This window comes from Sinocyclocheilus rhinocerous, unplaced genomic scaffold (assembly GCF_001515625.1).
Source record: "Sinocyclocheilus rhinocerous isolate Xijiao unplaced genomic scaffold, SAMN03320098_v1.1 scaffold620, whole genome shotgun sequence".
Taxonomy (NCBI): Eukaryota; Metazoa; Chordata; class Actinopteri; order Cypriniformes; family Cyprinidae; genus Sinocyclocheilus; species Sinocyclocheilus rhinocerous.
The window spans coordinates 586,641-614,575 of record NW_015637138.1 but is presented as its reverse complement, the minus strand read 5'-3'; the positions used below and the strand labels follow the sequence as shown (position 1 = coordinate 614,575).

Sequence of the window (27,935 nt, the reverse complement as noted above, 5' to 3'; positions counted from 1 at the left end):
ATATATAAATATAACATAAAATACACTTTAAAAACAAGAATTTCACAAAGTAAAACAATTACTTTTTTTTTTTGGGGTCAAGCAGAAAAATAAATCTACTGAGCATTTGCTGAATAATTGTCATCTGGCTTGTTTGTGATTAAAATTGCCCCTCTGTCTCCCCACCTTACATATTTTGCTAAATCTAAAACAGCTTGAATGGCCAGCTTGGAAACTGACATCACCGTCTCACAGTAATCTTATGTTATAGAAATATGGCATCAAGAATCCCATATGAATGAGCCAAGTGTTTTGTCCGTGTGTTTCGTGATCTGCCATGTAGCATGACTCACTGTTTATCATGCAGCGTAAGAGATGGCCCACACTGCATTCGCATGTTTGGTGTCATTACAGCTCTGAGTCAGCTGTTAAAATCAGTGTGCTTGAGACCAGCAGCGAGGGTGAGCACAGAGAAGGATGGATGGGAGGAGAGAAGGAGGGAGGGATGGATGGATGGTGGTTACCTGTGGTAGCTGCAGGCTCCGATGAGGTTCTGAAGGTCAGAGTGCCAGGCTTGGACTTGCCCTGCTGGTTCTCTGCCACCACGAACACGTCATACTCGGTGTCCCACTCCAGCCCAATCAGCATTACATACTCGCTCACATTAGGCAGACGGATCTCGGGCTTCCAGTCAGAGTCTTCCCTCTGTGTACCAACGAACAAGCATGAAACTAAGATAGTTGCAACCAAAATAAGAAGGATCACATAAAATATTTCATATTTGGATACTCACAGCTTTGTATTTGACCAAATAATGTGTGATTGGTGACCCTCCATCATCTTGTTTGGTCCATTTAACTTTGAGAGAATTGCCTTTGGGTTGTAGAGTGCCCTCTAGTATAGGGGGACTTGGCTCTCCTACAACAACAAACCAGTTACAATGACGTGAGAAAAAAAGCATGATAACTAAAAGGAATAGTTCACCTAAAATAAAATGTAATTCTCATGTCATCCCAAACCTGTAAGACTTTGTTTCATCTTTGAAACCAAAGTCATCCACCAAATCTGTACATCAAACAACTTCTGTTTACCATATTGGATGTGCACTATGCTTTTATATGTGAATAAAAGCCTAAATAAAACCTGTTCATCATATAAAGCAACTGTGTCCCTTCAGAAGACTTTGATTAAGCTCAATTCATATGGATTACTTTTATGATGTCTTCATAAACTTTTTGAAGTGTCAAAATTTTGATTGCATGGACTTGCAACGGAGGGACAGAAATATCTTAGGTTTCATTTGTGTTTTGAAGATGAACAAAAGTCTTATCGGTTTGGAATGACATAAAGGTGAATAAATGATGACAGATTTTTCATTTTTAGATTAAATATCCCTTTAAAAACGAAGATGTGTAAAAGGAAGAAAGGTCCAAACCAGGAATGAAAATCAGCATTAAATATTGGTATTATGTGTAGTAAAAGGTCGATACATAGAGCGATATTTGACTATTTTGAGATTTTCGACATTGACTGATAACCATGTCAATCATGTTGAATAACAGAACTTTTAAATTGTTTGAAAGCGGTAAATCTCTACACGTGCGTGCTTTCACGTGGAGCATCATTTACTACACAGAGCCGTTGTTCACAGACAAGCTGCGCAAAACATGCGCAAAATATGATCGTGGTTTTGCGCAGCTTGTCTGTGAACAACGGCTCTGTGTAGTAAATGCTGCTCCACGTGAAAGCACGCACGTGCAGAGATTTACCGCTGATTACAGAACCGGCTTTACTGACGAGATGCACATTAAATATTGTGCGATATTTATCGTGCAGCCCTAATCTGTAGATAGCAATTCTGGCCAATGAAATGCCAGTCAACCACTAATTACGTGCATTAAAAGTTGTCAATTTTCCAACTCCCACAATTCTTAGCCTCCTACACGCCAGTGATTCCATATAGGTGAGTAATAGAATAATATGACACATGCTGATTGGCTGTGGCTCCTTAAATGAGTAGGCTGATATTTGGAGGTCACGGTGAACTGTGAACATCCCTATAGAGCAGTCATGTGTATTAGCACGCTGTGAATTGGGAATATTTCTATGGTGCTGTTCACTGAGGCCGCTCCTTCACGGGCCATCATGATCCATTTCATTTTAATGACCAGCGAATGCTCGTTTGATTCACTACATTAGTTTGACGCACAGAGTGACAACATTGCAGGCAGAAGCTACGCGTGTACACCGCGGTTGGAAAAATGAAGGCATTTACTCTCATTAAGCCAGTAATTAGCTATTAGCCTGTACGAGAGAGATGCTTTCATTCATACAATCTTTTTTCTTTAATTTTGTTTGGAGTTCTTGTTTATCCTGATATTAATCACTAACACCCTAAATTTTGTCCATGCAGTGGTGAAATGATCAATGTCGTCAATACATCAATAGCTTCACCTTTCCAACAAAGGAGGATTTTATTTTTCCCCGAGAGGTACAGCTCAAATTCTCTAAGGATCGTCTGCTACAAAACATGATCGTAACTGCAAAAACTGAATGAGATGTGCTAAAAATGCAGTAATTAATCTTATTGTGGTCTGAAGTCATAAAAGTGCAGCATGTAAAATGGCAGAAGCCCCACTAACTGATGCGAGGGGCTCCAATCCCAAACGATCGGCTCTATTAACAAGCAGCTATTCTACTCGACTGACAGTTTAAAGGGTCATCAATAAACGCTCATCTCTTAAATAATGAAAGTGCAGCACTGCATGATTAATTCCATCCTCCTTAGCCATCTATCCCTACAGGATACAGTGAATGAAATTATCATATACACAAGGGAGCAAACAGCAGTAAATTAAATGAGACTAAAAATAAGAGTTTTACACGTTTGCAAATGAACTTGCATGTTCATTATCTTAATGGCAGCTACATTGAGATATTCTGGGGGGAAATCACCAAGAATGAATTGCGCCATTTTTTTGCACACGCTGACTGCGTTGTATTAGCAACGGATTCGCTAAAGGCGTTAATCAAATTAGGTAATATCTCAAACAAACCCCACAATGGCCTAATTTGCAGGTTGCTAGTGAGTACTAGGTTGGGCAAATTGGGCAAATTCAGAATTTGGCTTTCAATTCCATTAGTTGGAATTTGAGTTGAATTGGCCACAACCGCAGAAAGTTGAGCTGGAATTAAAGGAATTGTAGTTCAACACAGATAATACATTTCAGGAATTCAACAGTTCTTATACTCTGACCCACAATGAATATGATGAAAAATACAAACTAAAAGCAAATGTATATATCATCCTCCTGGTTTTTAAGGCCTATAAACCTTTATAAACTTTTTAAAAAGTTTTTCTTTGCACACTTTGCTTTTTTTTTTAAAAATGCTGCATTCTTTGAAATTTATTTACTTCCTTACATTCAAATTCAAATTGAAATTCTGCAGCCGGTTTGCTACCTTCATTCAAATTCAGCAATCAAATTGGAACAAAAAAAAGCCAATTCAGTTTAAACTGGCAATCTATCATGACCCTTGTTTACATAGAAAGGAGGCATGTTAATACAATAACAATTACTTAAATGAATAGTTCACCCAAGAATGAAAACTCTTATCATTTACTAACCCTCATTTAATTCCAAAACCATAAAACTTTTGTTCATCTTAGGATCTTGATGCAAGAGAACTGAATTTAGTTTTTGCGTGTCAAGCAAGCACAGCTGAGCTTCTGTTTAGCATATTTACTTTGCTCTGTGTGTTAATCAATCTTTATATGAAAATAAAAGCCTAATTATATCTGTTCATCATATAAAGTGAATATTAAAAGACTTAGATTAAACCACTCCATTCATATGGATTACTTTTACTATTTCTGTGTCCGAAATCGCATACTGTCTAGTAGGTAATACAAAGTTCTGTCATGAAACTCTAGATGGCGCAGGCCGATAGGTTCTAACTCAATCTGACATAATGACATTATTCACATGGTGCAGCTGATTGGTTCTTTTCGTATCAGCAGCCAATGAGCTTGCTGCTCAAACATTAAAATACTCGGCTAGTGCCCGCTGTAGCAGTTGTAGCACGCTTCAGAAACCCTCCACCTTCCCCAGCTCCACCTGTATAGATCTGCTACAGGGTGATTTCATGTATGTTTTATATGGGGTTGTCTCATATATGTTATATGTGCAGCAGCAGTATTTCTTACGTGCTCACAGCAGCATGTCTGTAGATGTACTGGCAGTAGCAAGTTTCTGTACTTGCCCTGCAGGAGCAGAAGCGCAGCAGATCTATTCCACCAAAACCAAACACTTTGACATTTCCATGTATATTACCATGCTAAACTCTCCGAGAGATGTCATGGCAGAACTACATTTGCCCCGTGGCTGTTAAAAAGTATGCTCTATGGATGTGTGTAGTATAAAATGCAGCAGAACTACATTTGCCCCGTGGCTGTTAAAAAGTATGCTCTATGAATGTGTGTAGTATGAATAAAATGCAGATGTACCACATCCGCCATGTTTTCACTGTCATGTGACCTATCAGTTGTGTCGCTTTCACAACTCCAATGGCATCATGGGATAGTAAAGACCATTGTCTATTGGATGCGCACTTCAGAATCTCGCTGGAAGTAGTAGGTCATCCGGGTACTTTTCGCCTGCTATTTTATGAATACTATGAATTCGGGCATACTACTTGGCTCGCATAGTTTTTCGCCTAGTATGGAAATGTATGGACAGGGTTGCAGGGTATGTCTGAACTTTTTGAAAAATTTGGTCACATGAGAATACCAAAAATATCTATATTTGCATTCCGAATACAAACAAAAGTCGTATGAGGGTGGGTAATTAATGACAGAATTTAAATATTTGAGTGAACTATTACTTTAAATACACATGGCACTATTTAACTGCAGATATCGCATGCTTGAACTAGATTGATTGTGGTTTGTAAATAAGACGTAAAATGGCGCAACTGTTAAATAAATTTGCCCCTTTTTGTCTTATAAAAAGACAAGCAAAACATAGACCAATATCCAATCACAGAAACATCATAAAACCTATATCATTAGTCAAGGTGTGCAAGCAAAGTAAGCAAATGTGCAATGAAAAGAAAGTCAATATTTTTCTGTACAGAGTCATCATGAAATTTACATGCAGGCAAAAACAACGAGATCTTCAAAGGACAAACTTCGGAGAGGAGAGGAGGACCCCTCTAAAAGGTTCAAAGGTATATTGAAAGGAAATGCGGTACTGTGAAAGTTACTGAAACATGCTTGAAACTGGAGAATAAATAAACCATTGAGTTCAACCACTCGCAGTGTCTACTGTAGCATTTTTTAGGTATTTCCTAATTTGGATATAATTGTACACTGGTAACAGCATATTCAAAGCAGCATAAGATGAAAGGACGTCAGTGTAGAGTGTCTGTAAACCCTCTGCTTGTCAAAATGTTTAGACTGAACATAAAAGAGCGAGATCGTCGTACCCAGCGATCGCTCTGGGGAAGAGTTTTTTTAGCTCCAGAGAAAAGACTTTTTTTCCTGATTGTATATTCACCACGGAAGATAATTTGTGCAGTCAGAGCACAGTGGTTGCTCAAGGGTAACAGTCTCCGTTAAAAATTGGGAATGGATGAATTTTCATGACCTGTCTGAGGGGATTTAATTCTAGAAATGTGACAGGAGTGAGTTATAATGGCTGTTTAGGAATAAATGCTGTGATTCTGATGTGAGTGAAGGCTAATCCTGTACATGAGAGGATGGAGCCGGGCACGAGTGTTTACCTTCTGCTCATCAGTGTGGATGATGACATCACCAGCACCATGCAAGCCACATGACACAGTCACATCATACGCACGCACATGATTGGTTGAAAGGAAATTGGAAGAGGTTGCATGAAAGATACAAAAATACAGACAAATATGTAAACTATTTGAAAAAATAAAAAAAAAGATTCAAGGGTTAGAACAAACTGCAGAGAAACACAAAACCAAGCAACTCAAAATGGCTTTAATCACAAAGATCACAACATTGAGCACAGAAGCAGACACACTGAGCAGGATTTCCTCTGAGAGATTGAGCATATGGTTTGATTTAAGCACAACTGAAATTTAATTTTTTTTTTACATATTCTGAAGAAAATGTGAGTGGTGCTTGTACAAAACCTGGTTTGGTACGGAGTGGTTCATAGCGCATTTCTCAGCAGTTGCTATGCAGCTGCTTGGCTGTCACTGTGTTGCTACGCAGTTGCAAAATTTTTCTAAGTGGAGTGTGTTGCTAGGAGGTTACACAGTTACTAGGGTGTTCTTGGTGGTTGCTTAAGTGTTGCTAAGTGTTTTGAGTGGTTGTTAGTGTGTTGCTAGGGTGCTTACATGGTTACTACAGTGTTCTTGGTGGTTGCTACTGCAATGCTATTTGGTTGTTGAAGTGTTCTGAGTGGTTGTTGGAGACTTTCTTTCTAAGCAATTGCTAGGGTGTTTCTGGTGGTTGTTCAGCATGTTGCTATACAGATGCAAAATTGTTCTGAATGGTTCTTAACATGTTGCTATGCTGTTTCTAAGGTGTTCTTGTGGTTACTATGGGGTTGCTAAGTGGCTGCTAAAGTGTTCTGGGTGGTTATTTTGGTGTTGCTTGGGTGGTTACAGTGTTCTTGGTGGTTGCTACTGCATTGGTATTTGGTCGTGGAAATATCCGGAGACATTGTTAGAGCCTTTCTTTCTAAGCAGTTGCTAGGGTGTTCTTGGTGGTCGCTAAAGTGTTCTGTTTGATTGCTATGGCACAGCTATGTCACTGTTTGGTTGCTATGGTTGTCAGCATGTTGCTATGCAGTTGAAAATTTGTTCTGAGTGGTTCTTCGCACGTTGCTATGCTGTTTCTAAGGTGTTCTTGGTGGTTGGTACAGTACGTGGTTGCTACATTTTTCCTAGTGGTTGTGTGCCAGCCAAGTTGTTCAGAGTGTTTCTTAATGTGTTGCTATGTGGTTACAAAGGTGATTTCAGTGGTTGCTAAGTGTTCTGAGTGGTTGTTAGTGTGTTGCTAGGGTGGTTACATGGTTACTACAGTGTTCTTGGTGGTTGCTACTGCAATGCTATTTGGTTGTTGAAGTGTTCTGAGTGGTTGTTGAAGTCTTTCTTTCTAAGCAGTTGCTAGGGTGTTCTTGGTGGTTGCTCAGCGTGTTGGTTGTCAGCATGTCGATATGCAGTTGCAAAATTGTTCTGAATGGTTTTTAGTGTGTTGCTATAGTGTTTCTAAGGTGGTTGCTACTAAGTTGCCATGCGGTTGCTAAAGTGTTGCGGGTGGTTATGTGGTTGTTAAAGTTTTCCCAGTGGTTGTCAACGTGTTCTTGCTGGTTGCTAGGGTGTTGCTAAGTAGATGCTTAAGTTCTGAGTGGTGTATAATGCATTTCTAAACAGCTGCGATGGTGTTCTGGCGGTTGCTATCTGGCTGCTATCTACCAGTAAGTTTACGGAGTGGTTGTCAGCGACCTGCTATGTGGCTGCTAAATTGTTCTAAGTGGTTCTTAACATAATGCTACACAGTTCTTAGGGTGTTCTTGGTGGTTGCTAGGGTGTTGCTAAGAGGTTGTTCTAGATGGCTGCTCAGCTCTAAAGGGCCCACCACCAGGTCTATATGACATTATATGGCTTGGGTCCCTTTCTTAAGTTTATGGGACTTTTCTACCAGTTTTATCATCTGCCAGGTAAAAAAAAATGCTTATTAAAGTAACTAAGACTGCTTTTGCAGGACAATTTGAGGTGTTAATCAGGTGCTCAGCACAAATGGTACGGAATAAGTTATTCAACTGTAATAGTTAGTTAAAGGTTTATTCAAATCCTGTATGATAGTGATGGCTGCTTATGCAAACACTACTGATAAGTTGTCAAATCATATTTCTCAATGAAAAACAGAGGAAACACTGAAGTATTGATATAATACCTGAGGATCATGCATTCGTTTTTGGACAAAGCATGTGATACTGTAAGCACATCACACTGGATCTCAATCACTAAAGAAATATTTAAAGTTGCTAAACTTTAAATACTTCACGTGTACTATAATTGGATTAACTGTGTGTTGCCTAAAGATAAAACATGCGAAGGCTTTATTGCAGCCACCAAACCAGAGCATAATACAATATTAACTCTTTATATTACCTACAGAAGGATCTTTTTGGTTTCACTTTTAATACTATATAATGATAACTATGAAGATCACCATACAGCTGCATAACAAACCTGTGTCCTCAGTGTGAAAATGAAAAATCCCATCTAGGGAGCAGATGAAAAAAGAAAACGTTCACTTTTATTTAGTTTGATAACTGTAATGGAGGAAAAAGCTAGCATATGAACTTAAAGACCCCATAAGAACACATGACAAGCCCTATTCTCTTTAATGTGTTATTGTATTTCCTGATGAAAAAGGAAGGAGCCTTTAGTTTGTCACAACCATGATGGTTTGATACTTGCTACTGCTAATCAGAGGCAGGTAATGTTAGAGGATAGGACATTCTCATTCTAAAGAGCACAAAAATTATATTTTAATTTAGTCAACTTTTGCGAGTACGATAACATATGGCTGATCTCATAACAGACATGGACTTAAAGCCATAAAACTCTCATTTTGATTTCATGGGGTCTTTAAATCCTATAACCACTAGACAAGATATTACCAAATAATAAAATACGAAGAAATACAAATTATATCAAAAGATAATGATCACAGGGGGACTTACTTGTGTAAGAATACCCTAAAGGATCCAGTGGAAAATGGAAAAAAAAAACATACAAATGGGAAACAAAATATGGGAAAAATCACATAAATTGACAGGATGAAAAAAAAAGAAAAGTCTGAAAATGTCAAAGGGTAAAAGCTGGTAACAAGATCAGACAGCAATACTCTCTCATCACTCATACTTTACCTTAGTTAGAGTCATTACTCTCTGGACTACATCCTGGAGATTTCGGCACTAAATGGGTTTTGTTTCATGTACTGACAGGAAATAAATCCCAGTGCACAATGGGTTGAGTATATGATGTGATAATGGCATCTCTGGAAGTCCAAAACATCCCGCTGATCACACAAACAACCACCAGGGGGAGTAAGAGGGTAGATGTGTGTGGTGATTATACGTGATGAGAATATCAACACAAATCACAAGAATATTCTTGTGGTTGATTGATTTTTATTGATGTTTTGTGGAATGTTGGCAGAATTTTATGTCCTGTGTGAGAACAAGATGTTCTGTTCTTACCAGTCAGATTTCTCATAGATGAATCAATTATTGATATAAGAAATCATTTATGTAAGGTGTGACCAGTGAATATGAATGTGCTTAGCAGCAATAAACCTGCCAAGCATTTATTATTTATACACAGTAACTTGCAAATGCATCAAGACCAGTGTTCTCATTGCACTGAATTACTAATATTACATTAATATCTAGTCCTTTGTGATCTATTTCTATGCAATGAAAGTCAAAATTCGCAATTTTAATGTGAATGTGTTGTAATATTCTTGTCAGAAATGATAGAAATATGCTGTGGCAGTTTTTATCTTACATTAACAGTAAATCCATAGGCTTCTACCTACGAATGATTAAAATAACCACCAGGTTTCTCTTCATGATGAATAATACATAACTTGTGCAAAAAAAAAAAAAAAAGGTGCAAACGCTGGATAGCCAAGTGGGAACTGTTTATACATTGTCAAAATGTGTCAAATACATAAAACCACCCTGGTGTTGCCTAGAAAAGCTGGTCCTTCAAAACTCTTGAGAGTCGTCACAGACGAGCTAACAATTACTCTGAAGGAGCGACAGAGTTCAGTTCAGTTCAGCTGAGAACAGAGTAAAGGTGAGCCAGTCAACCATATCAAGAGCTCTACATAATACTGGCCTGTATTGGAGGGAGGCACAAAAGAAACCACTGCTCAAAAAGAACCATGCAAAAGCCTGTCTGGAGTACATGATAGTGACAGAGTTGCAGTCAGATTTTTTACTAAAAATGGAACTGTCTAGTTAAAAAAAAAAGGGGGAAAAGTTATAAGAATATATTAAATAAAAAATAAAGTAATCTATCTATCTATCTATCTATCTTAGTTTTTATTTAATTTTTTTTTCTTTTTAGTTTTCAGTTTAATGTTAGTTAAAATAGTATTTTTGTTTGTTTTTATATGTGTTTTACATTTTTATTAGTCTTTTAATGTCTATATACTTTTTATTATTTTCTTTTTATTTATTTATTTATTTACTTACGTACATATGTACGTACAATTTTCTGTTTTAGTTTTAGTTATTTTAGTACTTTAAGTTAAACTAAAATAAAATGACAAATGGCTTGGCAACTAGCTGAAATAATCTAGATTTAAGACTAACATATTTGAAATTTAGCTAACATTTATTTTATTTCAAGCAACGATTTTTTTTTTAATGGTTTTAGTTCTAATTAACAATAATAACCCTGATACGGTATTAGTTATTCATTAATTGATAAAAATACACACTTAACCTTTAATATAATGATTAAATATTTATAATTAAATTAATTAATTAAAATTATATAATGTCATGCTGTAATGCCGGATTTGTAATTCAGTAAAATAAGAGAATTGGTCAAGGGACTGAAAAGTATGTTAATATTCAAACTACTTAGGTCATTACGCCCTACTCTTTAGCACCATGAGCACAAACTGTATCTTTTAGCGTCTGCGTCAGCCAAAGACTTCACACTAGCTGGTGATGAGGTGTGTGGGCCGTCACACCACGCTGCGCTGCTGTTGAAAGAACCATGTGCTCCTGAGAGAGAGAAACGTGATACTCACGGACATGCTCGGTTTTGAAGACCACTGACTGGCTGCCGTCGCCTTCGCCCTTGCCGTTAATGGCAGACATCTTGACTTCGTAATCGGTTTCGGGTTTAAGGCCGGCGACTGTGACTGAACTCAGTCCTGCTGGGAAGCAGCGAGAAGCAGATGTAATCAAAAACCCATTCATTAATTCATAAACAACAGCATGCATGTTAAATGGGCAACATAAAACCTTGCCACTGAACATGAGGAAATACATTTGACATTTAAAGCTTCCCAGCGTAGATTGATGCTGCCATTCAACATCATAGCTAAAACATTACTTAAAGGGATATTTCACCAATAATGAAAAGTCTGTAATCATTTATTCACCCTCATGTTGTTCCTTCTTCTGCAGAAAAGATGATATCTTGAAAAACGTTGGTAACCCAATAGTTTTGGTTACCATTGACCATTGATCATAAAAGGCTTGTTTCAAAAATCATTGAAAATCTCACTGACCCGAAACTTTTGAATGGTAATGTATGTTAATGTGACCACAGATATGACATCAATACCATAATTTCTGAATTAATAATTTTTAAAGTATAGTTTCCAAAATGGTCTGTATGATTGTTAAAATACTACATCTATATACTATTCTCTTATTTCAAAAGAACAAGAAAAATTCTGTGCTTCTATGATACAGTTTAAGTCCATTATTAAAGTCGACAAACCATGCAGTGTTGATAATCCATATAATATGGATAGTTTTCTCCATTTTATGTGACAGACTCACCGTCTTGCACCTCATAGACTCGCTGCACCCATTTCCCTCGGCCCACGGCTCTCCACTCGGCTCGGTACTTGAGCACAGGAACTCCTCCAGTGGACTCGGGCTCCTCGAAAAGCACCTGAGCCGTGCTGGAGTACGGCTGCACTTGAGTGATGGACGGCGCCGAGGGCACATCTGCACCACAGGGGAGACACTTTACAATACACAGTGGGAAAACTGCACTTTAACAGCTTATGCCCAATTATACGGTCTGATTGTACGGCTTTGTGCTTCAGCACCACTTTTACAAGAGCTATTGTATTGCACTTTATTGAACAAAGTCTACAATTGCAGGTAATTCAAAAATACAGTACCTCAAAAGCAAAAAGCACCCAAACACTCAATGTCAATGCGATTTTCTACTGCCATAAATGACTATATTGTGTTTGTTTTGAGATCAATACAGAGAAACAGACCAGCTGGGATCACGATGAACTCTTTGGATTCGGTCCCGATCTCATTGGAGGCAGTACAGTTGTAGTTGCCAAAGTCGCTCTGAGACTCTGGATTGACCTGGGACAGATCAAGCGAATGCATTAACCTCTAGTCTCTATCTCAGCATTTATCTTTCAAACATGCATTTTATCACTGTCATTCCATTAGATGGGTATTTACTCCTGACAGCGTTCTCCCTGTGCTAAAATATTGCTAAGACGCATAGGCTGCAGTGATGCCCTACAGCAACACTATCCCTTTCTGGGTGAAGCTCACAAAAACAGGTCCCGGTCACATTTCACCCCAAAATCAAAATAAATAATAAAAAAAAGTGGGTAAAATATTTAAAATACAGAAAATGAAGCTCGTTTTCAAAACCATATGGAGTGTTCAAATCGTTCTTGTGTACATCGACTCAAATTTCATTCACATGAAATCTGTGACTGCTTTCCTGCCTACTATAAACTAACTACAGCAATAAGCAAACAGCATTTGGGTTTACGCTGAAAGGGAAATAAACATTACATTGGTTGGACCTACTGAATGAACATATCCAGTCTAAACTAGTCATATTTAAGTGTTATTTATATACTATTACAGTTTTCATTAACATTTTGAATTATCTTTTATTTTTGTATTTTTCCATTTTAATTTTAGCTTAAGTTTTAAAAACATTTCGATAAATTTTTTTGCTTAATCATTTTATTTATTTTTTAAATATTACTAATAAAGTTTTAGCAATTTTGTTTGTGATTTTGCCTTTTTGATTTTAGTTTAATTTTTTGTCATTTTGTTATATGCGTTTGACATTTTATCTTTTTTTTTTTTAAGTTAGTTTTAGTCATTTCTGATGTTTGTTTAGTTTAATTTTCATGTAATATTTATATTTTATTTCAGCTTTATTATATAATATGATCTAATATAATATAATAGAGGATATGCATATTTGGATAATGGATGGATAGACGTATAATATAATATAATACAATACAATACAATACAATACAATACAATCCACATTTCTTTCTTTTATTTAGGGGCGAAATCTAAGCAGCACATATTGTTTGTCCAGTTTCGAAATATTCATCCATCTGGGTTCATGTGAATGTTTATGTTCTCGTGAAGGTGTCTGCGTGGGTTGTACCTCCAGGTAGCTGGCGGAAGGCGTGTTATAGATCTTGATATTTGAGATGTTAGCGTTAGGCAGCTGGACGCCGTCTCGCAGCCACGTAATAGACACATTGCTGGGGTGAGCCAGCACTTCACAGCTGATGTTGGCTGGGTTGCCCTCCCACGTGTACACCGTTATTGAGCCCAGGATTTTCGGGGCGTCTGTGATAAAAGGAAAAGCATATACAAATGAAAACAAACAAACCTGCCGGTAGCCCTGACCCTTCATCTACCTACCACCCCTCTACATCCGCTAAGGGAGAACGAAGCCTCCCCTCTCATTACCGCTGATGCCTTTATTCTGAGAATACGGTGGTTAAAGATCAAAATGTCCAGGGCTTAAACGTAGAGTGCTGAAAACACAGCGCTGTGTGATGTTGAACACATCTGTTCACGGCAGTACATAAAAGCCAATCACGCTTCACTGGCTTCAAAAGGCCCCTCCTCCGAGCAGCGTCCCTGAATAGCATGCTGGGGGGAGACTTCAGGCACGATGCTCACATGATGTACGCGATTGGGCCCGCGTTCCTTCACAGACTGCGTGTGAATAGCTCCCGGCCCGCTGAGATACTGTTCTCACATTCATCAGAGCTTCAGATGTCATTAGTCCCATCACAACAATACACGCCTGGTACAAATGCACAAAACATGCGAAGAGGGAGGCTGGTATTTTCACAACATACGCCGGCACTAATGTGAAAACAAATACAAATAGACGCAGTGGGGGGAGCACAATGAGAGCGAAAATGGGTGGTAATGCTTTGTTTGCTATCGATAGCAATTAAGACATTGAGGGAAGAGAGTGCTCCATTTCTGATGTTACAGCAATATAAGAATAGTAGAAACAAAAGTAAATTGGTCCATTTTTGGTCTGAACTTTGTCTTTGTTAGCAGAATGTAGTGCTTAGATTAAATGCTACTGGATATTTAATTTGAGACAAACAAAAACAATATTTGGAGTTTGTTCACAAGCATAAATATCTGCAGTATATATGCACTAAACAGACCAAACTTCTAGCATTAACTGCCTCATTTTCATTAATCAAAAATGGCATTTATTGTTCTAACCAGACATGACAACAAAACATCAAACAATAAATTTGGTCTCTTCCATGCAAATCCTAACCACTATTTTGCTAACCAGCTTGATTAGCAACAGGACATTTTGTCGGTCACTGGGTTTTTATATGACCCGTCAAGCTAGGTATCCCCAGCCACTGTAAAATATCATTGGTCTAAAATTCAGCTCCAAATATCAGATATACAGATATTGTTGACCAATCAATCACTGTTAATAATTGAATCCATTAAGCTTTTCTAGCATCAATGAATCAATTTCACCCTCAAAATGAAAGTGTATTGAAAATGTATTAGAAAAACACCAATATTAGCATTTCTTAAAGGGGTGTAGAAAACGAAGCGTTTGACAGAGGCGGGGCATAGAGGACCTACAATAATGTACAGTATTTGAAAAATAATGTGTTTTTTGAACATTAAAGCATGTCAACATATTCTGTTACACCAAATACACAAAATAATGATCTTTAAAAAAGCATCATATGACCCCTTTAAGCAAATGTATTAGAGATGCACGGTATATTGGTTACATATTGGTTTTTGGCTGTTATTAGAGATTTTTTTTAACTACCAGTACTATACTTCATATTGAATATCAGCCAATACTGGATATTTAATTGTGCGTGCTTATTTCTTCTGTTCTTACTTTTTGATTCCTTTTGCCAACATCTAACACTCAAAGTTGATCTTTAAAATAATAATAATTTATTATAAAGGTGAAAAATGTTGGTTGACTGAAACGTCGCTCATTAAAATATTTTTGTGATGATGCAAATATAAGTAATGTGTGGGATTTATATTTTTCTTTATATTGTAATTTCATCCAGTGCAGCAATGATTGACTCAGGTGTGCAAGGCACAATATATTTTTTGGATTATACTTATTAGTGAAATTTACATTAGCCATCAGTTATCAGTTGTTTGCCATGAAGGAATGAAGGATCCTCAAATACAAACTGTGTGTGCTTTGCTTCAAGAGAGCAATCATACACTTGTGTTGTGTTTTACTTTCTTTCTTTTATATTCATTCATAATCACTTATCATTTCATTTAATCATATAATCATTTATAATAATCATTATAGCCATTTATATACTCATTTCATTGATTTATTAATTGACTAGTTATTTATATTATATTATTGTTTTTTTAATATTATTTTTCCAATGTTGTTTAGTGTTATGATGTGTGGTTTCAAGGGACGTTTGTCCTCATGAATAAGAGATAAGAGGCAATATTTATGGAAATTCAAGGTTTATGGGATGCTGTTGTGAAGCAGTTTGGTATCACACTACTGAGCACTGAAACATACGCAACTAAAACTATTCAATAAACTCTGCTCCTTTTTTTAGCATCATCACTGCATCTCCTGCTTCTGCTCTTCACTGGCTTTTCTCAGTCAACTGCTTGGCTGATAGAAGACTGTTAATACAGTTTTGGGTACCAGACAAACACTGGTTTTTGGAACCAGACAAGACTTGCTGTTAACGGGTTTTTGATATTAGACAATTTTGCTGACTAGTTGTTCTGTTATCAGACAAAACAGATATTTTCTGACAGTATCTGGCATCCGGGGCTGAATCTGATATTTCTGAAATGGAGGCATGATCTAACAGCCATCAGTTATTATTTTCAGTTACTGGCCATAACATGGAAAAAAAAAAGCAAGAATATTAATATATGTGCACCCTGAATATTAATTTATTTATAATTTGAAAGTTTTCCACATGCGCTTTTGTGGAATTAATTGATAATTTGAATGACAATTTAATAATGAAAATTCCTCAGTTTACATTCCTTGATATTACTGACTCACGCAGCATTCAATGTGGACACAAACCTTGTCACGTTGCACTTGGTGAGGACACTGTGTGATTGAAGTCTATTGGGAGGCTTTTTCATATCATTGGTGTCCTGAGGTGGGGGAGGGGGGTGATAATGTCGAGGGGTGGCTGTAGTTTTGATACATTAACTAGCATTCTCTACTGAGTTGCCATATGCTCTCTGGACTGCAGCCAAATTAAACATATGCCTCTGAGGCAACAGTACGTGTGACTGATAGAAGCTAATGAGGCTACAGATACTATAGACTCACAGCGCACTTCCAGATACACGGGCTGCGCCATCTCTCCGATGGCGTTGCGGGCGGTGCAGAGATACTCGCCGGCATCGGTGTACTGAGCGTACTTCAGGGTGAGAGAAGACACACGGGCGTCGCTGCGGACCAACACGTCACCATCAGGATTCTGAACACAGAGACAAGAAAGAAAAATTCCCTGAAAAACTCATACTTTTCACTTCCTTCAGCCATTAAAACAACAGTTTCCCAGAAATTTATATTCTGTCATCGTTACTCACCCTCATGTTGTTTTAAACACATATGGCTTTCTTTTTCCAGCAACACAGGCTGTCAAAACTCAACAACAAAAAAAAGCACCATAAAAATGGCTGTATGGCTTCAATAGACTTTAAATATAGCACAAAAGACATATGCACTATTTTTGGGTACTTTTATGGTGCTTTTATACTTTATTTTGGTCCCTTTGGGAGCTTCTTGTCATAATATGCTTTAATTTTGTGGACAAGAGCAACTCTAGATAATCTTTTTTGATAGTATTTCGTTTTCTAAAGAACTTTTGGAATATACGTCAAGATGAATAAATGATGACGGAATGTTAATTATGGGTTAACTATTCCTTAAAATTAATAAACAGGTTTGCCATTATCTTCCTAAACGTATTATATAGTTTGCAAATAACGCCACTTCAATGCAATAAATAAATAAATCAATAAAAACAAAGTTATCTACTTTTTTAGAGAAAATAGCCAATTGAACAATTCTTAATTTTTAAGTATGTGAGGACTGAAACAGGCTGTATCAGAGAAGCAAACCCGGTAAAAAGAAGGTTTGCTGAACAGCAGATATAAATAAGAGTCTTTTATGTGCTGAGTCTTGGAACGAACATGTGAGGGGGGAACATCAATAATGCAGACCATAAGGTAGGGGAAGCAATTTCTAATCCGTTGTTACTTCAAAAGCAATGTCACATGATCTCAGCTGGCTTGGACCATTTTACAACATCCCAGTGCTCATTTTAAAGACAAGCATAGATCTTAACATGCCACGCTTGCATTTTCTTTTAGCTTGCTGTTCCACTTAACCTTGTGGTTCTTATGAAGATGAGTGGCATCTATAACCAACGTCTCCTCAATGACTGTGCAATTTGCATATTTGCATATGTCAAACACACAGGGGCCCACGGGGGGGGGATACAGCTTGTGGAGGAGTCTAATCCGACCCACAGGTTGAGTTGAGAAAACTAAACAAAAGAATGTTATTTTGCTTTATACATAAATGTTTGATTTGACACGTAAGGATGTTTAGATATGTTACTGGAAAACAAGACAAAATACGGGTTATATATATAAACTACTGTACTGTTGGAGTTTTTCTAATGCTTTTGAAAGATTTCTTATGCTCAGCAAGGCTGCATTTGTTAAAATACATTAAAAACTATAACATTGTGAAATATTATTATAATTCAAAATAACTATTTGATATTTGATTATATTTGATAAATATAAAAGTTCACAATAACAGCATTTATTATGAAATGGAAATCTTTTTTAAATAAAAGTACTAATTTCTTCCAAAGAGAAATCTTACAGACTATCAGTGTTGGGGGTAACGCTAGTTACGTAATCAGAATACATAACTAGTAAAGTAATGCATTAATTTTACAACAAAATATCTGAGTTACTTTTTCAAATAAGTAATGCAATTTACTTTGTTTTCCTATTTATTTATTCACTGACTCCTCTCCCGGCCCGTGTTGTAAGAAATTGGGAGTGAGGGGCAGAGGCACTTCATTCATACTGAGGCTTATTCATTTCACTTTTGGTGTGAAAGGGCCTTTACAGTGGCCAAAAATATAACTTTTAGGTTTTTTTGTTATTAAAAAACAAATAAGCAAGACCAGCCCAGGTGAAAAAAGGAACACAAAACTAACGTAATCCAATTAATTCATTGTTTTATGGAGTAACGCAATACAGTAATGCATTATTTTTTTAAAGTAACTCCAACGCTGCTGACTTTTATGTTATATATAATTATTTATTATTATTCATATTATATATATTTATGAAATATAAAGTTGCGTTTAGTCTAAAATAATGACTTTACACCCCAGGTGTAAAACGTTGCGATCATGTTGTACTTAAAAAGCAGTACTAGTGTAAGACAGAACAGCAAAGAGTGCTGAGATCTAGTGCATAGCGATACAAAAATTTATAAAAAAGAAAGAAAAATGAGGAAGTGATTTGTAACAGCTATTCAAATTTCGTTCATTAGAGAGAGAGAGAGACTATTTGCAGTGCAAAAAACTGAATACTTGGGCTGAACAGATCTCAGAATGGGTGGAATTAACTCACTTTTCCTGTCACACACACACACACACACACACACACAATCTCAGACAGGACGGTAATGAGGAAGACTTCATCAAGCACAACATTAGTATTCCCCGCTCCACTTGAAACTGAAAAAACTCCTCTCTATATATTTCTGGTCAGCCGCTGCCCCTTGCACAAACTTCGCTATGAATGAACTCGGCAGAAGCTTCGTGTCAGAGACAATAATAATGCCGATGTTGTCCCAGGACTGAGTCACGCTTACATAATGCTAAGTCTTTTCATCCAAAAACCACCCAGCAGAGCTGACTGGGCTAATTGAATAACCTCCTAATGGGAGCGCTGAGCCCCGTCCAGCCCATTTCCGGCCCTCTTTCTCACAGTTTCCCTCTCTGCTGTGGTCAAATGGCCAGACCGTGACCCCCTGTGCCATAGGACGTGCTCTTGTCACTGGAATCTGGTTACTTATGTGGTACTGGGGTCAGACCGCGGTCTGTAACACTGAATCTCTATGACAAACAGCTATACATTTCAATCAGCACATTCAACAGACTTTATCTCCCATTCTTCTCAGATAAGGCTCTATTTATTCATTTGCAACATGAGAACGCCATATCATTAAAGTTTTAGAGCCACAGTTTTCAGCAGAAAGGTCTTTTTAATAATGCACACCAGCCCTCTGAAAAGCTTGGATGGAGGTGGTTTCCTCAAATGTCTATTTTTGTAAGGATGGAAAAGGAAAAGTCTCAGTGTGAACAACAACAAAAGCACTTTGTGCAACATCAATTACTTAAAAGAGAAAAAAAAGAATCACATAACACTAAAAAGGACATTATAAAGCTTTATCAAAATATGAACCCTTCAAGAATGCAGTCTTATGATGTCATAATGAAAAGAAAAATGATGTCATAATGACTTAATTGATTAGATACAGAATGGAAAAGAGGCCATGCACTGAATATAGAAAGCGAAAACTAAAACTACATCATTCCACTCTCATATTAAACCAAGCTGTCATCGTAATTCAGTTGACAGATCTGATGAGATTTCAGAGATTTGATCTGATGGGAAAGAAAGAGGTTTATGGAGTTGATGGCTATCTTCATAATTTAGTTTATGGAGACATGGATACGGAATCTCTACCTTGTGCTGTTCGGGTCGAGTCCAAGAGGCCTGCAAAGAACACAGACAAAACAACACAAAGAGGCAAAGCAGTCCTTTAGAAGGAATCCTCTGTTATTGAGAATAAAAGCACTGCACATTAAAAGACATTTGTTTATTGATTAATTAAATGGACTAAAAGTGAAATATTACAAAGGTATATTGCAAAAAATAAACATTAAATAATAATAATAATAAAACATCATATTACGAAGCAGATTAAATGATATGTTGTTTTGCTCTTATTTTAGCATTACTCATTTATTCAGTTAAACAGTTGTTTATTCTGGTTAATTCAATTCTGCTTACACATACACCATAAAATAATAAAACAAAAGTAATATAAAAAAATATTGTTGCTTTACGAAAAAGCACAGGCAAAAAAAAAAAACATTTAATAATAATAATTAAAAAAAACATCCAAATTTAATTGAAAACAATATGAATTTACTTGAAAAGCAGAACTGTTCAAGTTTTTTTTTCATTTTCAGACAATTCATCTTTTAGTAAGTGTTTTTTTATTAGATGTTGACCGATTCATCAGTTATGCCGATTAATCGGCACCGATAGTCGATTGCTGGAACAATAGTTTAATAGTTAATAGTGGAACAATAGAACAATAGGTATCTGTGTTCTTTTATCTCTCAAACATATGTACTTCCTCTTTTACACATACACACTGTGAAGATGCTACTTCTGGTGAGGAACTGACACCAGACAGCTAGACAAAAACATATGCACATCTTATTTGCACCTCATAATAAGCAATTATATTTATTTCATACCATATAAGGTAACGTATAACTCCTTAATACTTTGATTGGATGTCCGAGACATTGTTTGTATAAATATTTTATTCCATTTTAAAAGTATGGTTCAGTATGTTTTTTTTGTTTGTTTTTTTTTACTTTTTATTTTACTTTATTTTCAGTACTGTTTTTTATATTGTTTCTCAGTAAGGTTTTAGTTTTCATTCAGTATCAATTTTAAAAACAATCGGTTGATTAATCGGTTATCGGCCAGTGTTGTCCAACTTAGTTAACAGTAAAATCTACTGCTGGTCAACCTCTAGTTTTTATTACCCTTTTGCCAAATTTTTTTCTCCTTTTAGTGAGGTTTAAACAAGACTTATTATCAATAATTTTGCTTCTCAAGAAAGTTTATTTTGTTTTAAGGGCATTTAGATATTTATACTGGAAAACTATATAAAACACTGATAAAAAATGATTTTTGAGGTGCATTATGATCTTAAAAAGAATGAGTTCTTTAAAAAAAAACACTTCAGTGTTATTAATAACAACATTAAAAAATACAATAAAATGCTGTAAGTAATGACTTCTTTTACATTTAGCAGATAACAGGACCACTACATTTCTACACTCTCAAGAAAAAAAAAAGTACAAAACGTTCACTGAAGCGATACCCTATGGTACAAAAGCTAAGAGGTACAACTTTGTGTCTTATTTACCTCTAAATGGTACATATTAGTACCTAAAGTAAACACAGATAAACACTTCATGCAATCACTTTCCCTATGAAAGTGGCTGAAGTTTTCTGTGGACTCACGGCACTTCACGCGGAGGCTGAGCGTGCACATGCTTAGCAACACGATGCAATGGACAAGAAACCGCTTGACATGCTAGAACACATTGAGATTTTCACCAGACAAAACACACGAAGAGCAACAGGCGCTAATCGAACGATGCCTGAAATGGTCTGCGCTGTGTTAGTGCACTTGAGCACAACAATGTGTCTCTGTACCATGCTTGCAACAACAAAAAAAGCCAAGAGCTGAACAGAGCGATTTTGCAATAACTATTTTAATATATGTTCAAATGTAACTTATTCCTGTTATGTAAATCTGAATTTTCAGTATAATTACTCCAGTCTTCAGTGTCACATGACCCTTCAGAAATCATTCTAATCTGCTGCTTTTGATGCTCAAGAAACATTTCTTATTATAATTAGTGTTGAAAACAGTTGTGCTGCTTAAATTAATAGTTCAAAGGAACATATGCATAGTGAATCGCACATGAACTGACATCATTGATTTTTTTTTACAACAGAGAGGGGGGAGGAATTAAATATTCTTTTAATATTTTGGAGGAAACAGAGATACATTTTTTCAAGATTTTTGATGAATGGAAAGTTCAAAAGAACAGCGTTTATTTGGAATAGACATCTTTCTTAACATTATAAATGTCTGTTTCTTGTGATCAATTTAATGTGTCTTTACTGAATAAAACTTCATTTTCTGATCATTTTCTTTGGGATAACACTGGGCATTGTCTTTTTTTATTGTGACTACTAACAGATCATTAACATCATAAATATGCAGCAAATTTTTACTGAAATGGCATTTTCGGCTGCTAAACTGTTATGCCTTTTATACTTGTGAAGGAGAGGTAACAGGGTATTCTTTAGGTGAGAGAAAACACCGCTGCTCTGAAAAAGCAAAAACACTTCAAGCTAAATCTTGGAAATCTGCTCCTACTTCACACCGTTCACTTAATTTGTTTGGGAGGACATGCAGAGCAGCAGCTGCTACACAGCCAGACACAGCACAAGTTTTCTGCTGCTGGTTTTACTTTTATAATGATCATTTTGTTGTTAGGAAGGGAATAATATCATCTATTCTGCCTTCTCATTACATGATCATAACTGGACAGACCAAATTTTTGAATCAGTGTCACTGATGTGATGCCCAAAACCTGGAGATTTCAGAACAAGTCTTTTCTGCAGCTTGGTTTAAATAAAAGGAGTTTTAAATTCTTAAAGTGAGTATTTTCATAGTACAATAAATTCTTTCATCTCAAAAGATCAAAGGGAACTTGATTACTCCTATGAAATGAACCCTTCAATACATGTCTTTACATTTTCTAAATCAGAAATGCAATAATTAATAACGTGCCACAGACACTGATGAGAGCGCAAAAGTTGTATTTAACCTGGAAGATTCCTTTAAACTATTCCCTCTTGCAGGATAAAAAACATCAACACGGCTGCTGTGAAAATCCTACGCTCCAGTGGAGCTACCATGAGAGGGACAGTGTCCATATCTCCGTTTCATCAGATCAGCTACAGTTTGCCAGGAAACGCTGTTTACCAAGCTCAGGGGATAGGTGGATTTTCACTGGCTGTGGGGGCACAAATGAACAAAGCTATCAATGACGGCACTAGCATAGGGCATTCATCTGAAAGAGCATTGTGTCTGAAAACAAGAGCTGCCCTACACATGCCCTGCTCTGTGGGGTTTAGGAATAAAACTCTCCCTAAACCTACAACCATCTCAAGCTAGACACACTTTTGTACTGTGTGATCTTATTACAGTCTGTCTATTTTAATACTACGGGTCTGGTGAAAAAATAAATAAATAAAATTCTGATTATTCACTCATGCTCATGTCATTCCAAACCCATATGACTTTCTTGATTCTGCTTTCAGCTGTGGAACACAGGTGTTATGTAGTGAAGTTATATGTTATGTTGTGTTTTCTATTGTTGATCAAGTAACATTCTAATTATTATTAATGAAATCAATAAAAAAAAAACAGCCATGCTACTTACAGTTTTTGTGAAAACCATGATACATTTTTTTTCACAATTCTTTGATGAATAGAAAATTCAAAATAACAGCTTTTACTTGAAATAGATTTATCTATCTATCTATCTATCTATTTGCAGTTTTCCATTAAAAATATGTAAACATTCTTAAAACATAAAATAAATAATGCATTTACTTCAGAAGTAAAACTGTACATTATTTAATAATTTTAATAATAATGTAATTTATTATTATTATTATTAAAAATTATAAAATAATAATTTGATTATTTTAAGCATACATCTCAAATCTTGCTAAATTTTGTTTAAAAAGAAAAAAAAAAAGATTATTTGCATTGTTTCATTGTATGCAGCTTGAACAGTCTGCTCAATATCTCCTTTTGAATTCTACCCCCAAAAAAGAAAATCATACAAGATTAGAACAACAAAAGGATGAGTAAATGATGACAGAAGTTTCATTTTTGGTTCCCTTTCCCTTTAATGTGCTCTACAGATTTCTCAAAGGAGACCCAGAAAGGAAGGCACAACTGAGAAAAGACAAGAGAAAAAGTGTCTGATGTATTGGTCCTTGTTCAGAGATTGAATTCTCCTCTTGTCTTTCAACCGGATTGTGATAAGCTGTGGTCCGTGGCCAATTCTTTATCGCCCTGCGGCGCTCCTACCCTGCCATTTTTATGACCTGCTCATTTGTCTGGCACCTTGGTAAGTGGCCCAGAGACTGCAATATATGACAGTCCTCAACTCATTTTTTATTGACCCAACTATTACAATCAGAAGATAAGATACAATTTGGGTCTCTTTGAGGGAGAAAACATTCATTTTAAAACGACAGGAAACTCAAGACACTAAAGGATTTCCATGCACATATGAACGCAGGTGTAATACATGACACACAGCTGTGTAAAAGAGGGCACGGAGAAGGTAGAAACTAGGGCTGGGCAAAAAATCGAATGCGACCAGGAGCGGCTTTACTGACGAGATGCGCATGAAAATCGCATTCGATTTTTTGCACAGCCCTAGTAGAAACATGCATCACGCAGAGCAAGAAGATCTAAAGCTCTAGTAAATATTTTCAATAAACCCTTCCCACATCCTCGAGCAAAAGAAATTGTAGCCATGACAATGAATTATTAAAAAGGCATTCCACATCTGAAGCAACCAGTAATATATTGTTGTGAGGGGAAAAAAAAAAGTTTGTGCAACCAAGAAATTAAAAAACCCCACTTCAAGCATGTGATGTTCTTTATAGCACTGTTGGAATAGCAAAGTCACACATTCAAAAATAATTAGCAGCGTTATGGCAATTTGCTTTTCACAACAAGTGACTATTAGAAACACTAACTGTTGATTGTCTTTACCAAACTGCACAGGTACAGTTAGCATGAAACAGCATTTGCATATAACTTTAGTAATGTGACATTTCAATAAAAGCTTGTTTCTACCACAGGACAAAAAAAATAAAATTAAAAAAGGTAATTGCGACTTGCAATTGTGAGATATAAACTAGCAACTGCGAGAAAAAAAAAATCATAATTACAAAATAAAATGTCACAATTACCTATTTTATTTTTTTATTCCGTGGCAGAAACAAAAACAAACATAAAAATAAAAATAAAAAAACAGAATTGTACAATGTACAATCAGAACTGTGAGGAAAAAGTCAAAGTTTATATCTCACAATTCTGACTTTTTCCCTTAGTACGCTGAGTTTACATTATCACAATTCTGACTTTTTTCTGAATTGCGAGAAGTTGCAGTTACCTTTTTATTTTACATTCTGTGGCAGTAATGGACTTCGAAACATTTCTGAGCGATACTGGATATGCAACAAGAAGAAATATGTAAAGTGGTATTTGATTTTAGCCAGAAAATGTTGAAATATTATTTGTTGTTGTGTACAGGTATGTAGTACATCACTGTTTGGTTGTGCATGTGAACACACTCAAAGCCTGATAGCTACTGCATTTGATTATTTATTTATATTTATATTTTCCAGATGGACAACAAAATAAATAAAATAAACAAACAAACAAATCCACTTTACATTGATGAATCTTTTCCCACTGAAAAAAGATGAACGTGTTTTATAAAAGTAAATATTATCGATTTTGAAAGACAATCAAGAGAGACCGAAATTTTGAAAATAATATTTGTTGTGGTATATACAATAGTTCATCAGTTTTGTTGCACAAGCCTGACAGCAATTTAATAATTGATTTATATTTTCCTGATGGACAAAACACCAATAACTAACTAACAGTTTTAAGCAGAGCAAGTTATTACATTTTGATGAATTTTTCCCCTCTGGTATAACATGCACTGATAAATCATGCCCAGGAATGTATATTAAGAAAGTATATAAAATCAATTTTGATTTCATTTTGCCTGAAAGACAATCAACAGAGACAGCTGGTCATATCTGATGCTGACAAATAAAATGTTAAACAGCCAAAGTAACCTGCTAATCATTTTTGTAACCATGAAGAAATACATGGTGATCAGCACAGGCCAGTGAAGAGATGCTGGCAATCATGACAACCCAACACCCACATGAGATGAGCAAGGCTGGACAAGACGACACACAGGAAATGACAAAGCGTTCCAACAAAGAGCTTATATAAAACATGCTCCTTCAGGAACACTGTGATGATAGTGACTCAGCACAAGCAAGATTGAGCTTATTTTTAAGGCTTCAAAATAGAAATCCTTTATTTTTTATATACCTCAAGGATAGAGGACAAAAGCTCTGTTCTAAAACCTAGCGGGTGGCTTAACTGTCACTGAAACACAAACAGGGTTATTATCCTTAACTCCCAAAAAAAAAAAAAAATGTGGTTATTGATATTGGTTGGTTGGATTGTGTTTAAACCTTCCTTGGCTATTTTCATGGTGAGTAACAAGTTGAAATAGTATAAAAGAGCAATTAAAAAATGTAGATCAAGTTTTTGAAGCTTGCGTTAGATAAAAACTCTAAACTGGATTCAGGGACTCTGTTAATTTTATTTTATTATTTATTTTTGGCAGAGTAATATAATATCCTAAGAGAACTTAAACCAGCACAATTTAATAAAATATGTTTAAGACATTCTGGACTGTGGCATATCAGTGGATCTTCATTTAATAGTAAGAACTTGCTTGTGAGTGTTAATTGAAATAAAGTTAAAGGGGTCATATGATGCAATTTAAATTTTTCCTTTCTGGGCATAGAGGAGAAACAATAATGTACAGTATGTGGAAAATAATGTTTTTTTTGAACCTTAAACCGCATAAACACATTTCATTACACCAAATGCACAAAATAATGTTCTTTTTAGCAGAATCATATGACCCCTTTAAAATAAAAATATTATATGAAAAACGTTTTGAAAAATGAAAAATATTGCCTTGGCAACTGACAGAAATTAGTTTAAGTTGAAGCACTAAAATTGCTAAATATTACTGAACAAAATCTAAACCTGAAATAAATAAATAGTTAAAAAATAATAATAATCGTGAAAGTCAAAAACTGACTAAAACATAACAAAAAAATTACTAAAATAAACCAACATAAAAATTAAAACTGAAAATTCTAAAAATAAAAATAAATTACAAATAATAATGAAAAGCATAATAGTATATAAATAACAAAAAAACACTGTTCATAAGTAACTATTTCAAATGTTCTACATCAGCAGCACAATAGGCTGAACACAAATTTCACTTCTGTCAGCGCCGATAGCTTCGTGACAGTGCGCCGACATATCGAGGCCAGTGTTGAGTAAAGTTACTTTTAAAAGTAATGCATTACAGTTTTGCATTACTCCATAAAAAGTAACGAATTGAGTTGCTTAGTTATGTAGTTTATGTAAAGTAATGCATTACATTACTTTTGCGTTACTTTTGGTCACCTGGACTGGGCTTGCTTATTTGTTTTTTTAATAACCAAAAACCCAAAAGTTAAATTTTTGGCAACTGTAAAGGCCCTTTCACACCAAAAGTGAAATTAAGCCTCAGGGTGAATGAAGTGCCTCTGTCTCTGCCCCTCACTCCCAATTTCTCTCAACACGGGACAGGAGAGGTGTCAATGAATAAATGGGAAAACAAAGTAAATTGCATTACTTATTTGAAAAAGTAACTCAGATATTTCATTGTAAATTTAAAAGTAATGCATTACTTGAAAAAAGTAATCTGATTACGTAACTCACGTTACTTGTAATGCCTTACCCCCAACACTGATCGAGGCGTTGTGCCTCGGGCGTCCTGAGTTCGAGTCCCAGCTCATGGACCTTACCTGATCTCGACCCCCTCTCTCTCCCACTTCACTTCCTGTCCTATCCAAATAAACGCTAAAAACGCCAAAGAAAAAAAATAAATTCACTTCTCCTTTGATTTTCATTAGAGCTTTACATTAGCATGCTGCTAAGTTAACGGTGCAATACTCTAACAAGCATAAAAGAAAGCACACACAAATACTTAGTAAAATAATCAATGTTTATTTCTAACAATACTTTGAGACTGATTTGAAAAAAAAATCATAATAAAT

General features: G+C 35.9%; 1 protein-coding gene across 17 annotated transcripts in view; it reads right to left on the bottom strand.

The window, feature by feature from the left end:
• The window catches only part of LOC107748595 (neural cell adhesion molecule 1-like), a 103,809-nt gene that overhangs the window by 9,533 nt on the left and 66,341 nt on the right, over positions 1-27,935 (bottom strand). For 6 of the 17 annotated variants that reach the window (XM_016563454.1, XM_016563456.1, XM_016563466.1 and 3 more), the window contains 11 exons: positions 19,833-19,862; positions 16,375-16,525; positions 13,177-13,364; positions 12,014-12,110; positions 11,562-11,732; positions 10,799-10,927; positions 8,712-8,726; positions 8,215-8,247; positions 5,764-5,766; positions 773-897; positions 504-684 (listed from right to left, as the gene is read on the bottom strand). In XM_016563454.1, coding sequence (XP_016418940.1) covers positions 504-684; positions 773-897; positions 5,764-5,766; positions 8,215-8,247; positions 8,712-8,726; positions 10,799-10,927; positions 11,562-11,732; positions 12,014-12,110; positions 13,177-13,364; positions 16,375-16,525; positions 19,833-19,862 — 1,123 coding nt within the window. The remainder of the gene's footprint in view (positions 1-503; positions 685-772; positions 898-5,763; positions 5,767-8,214; positions 8,248-8,711; positions 8,727-10,798; positions 10,928-11,561; positions 11,733-12,013; positions 12,111-13,176; positions 13,365-16,374; positions 16,526-19,832; positions 19,863-27,935) is intronic. The other 11 variants (XM_016563455.1, XM_016563457.1, XM_016563459.1 and 8 more) reach the window with 7 other exon arrangements.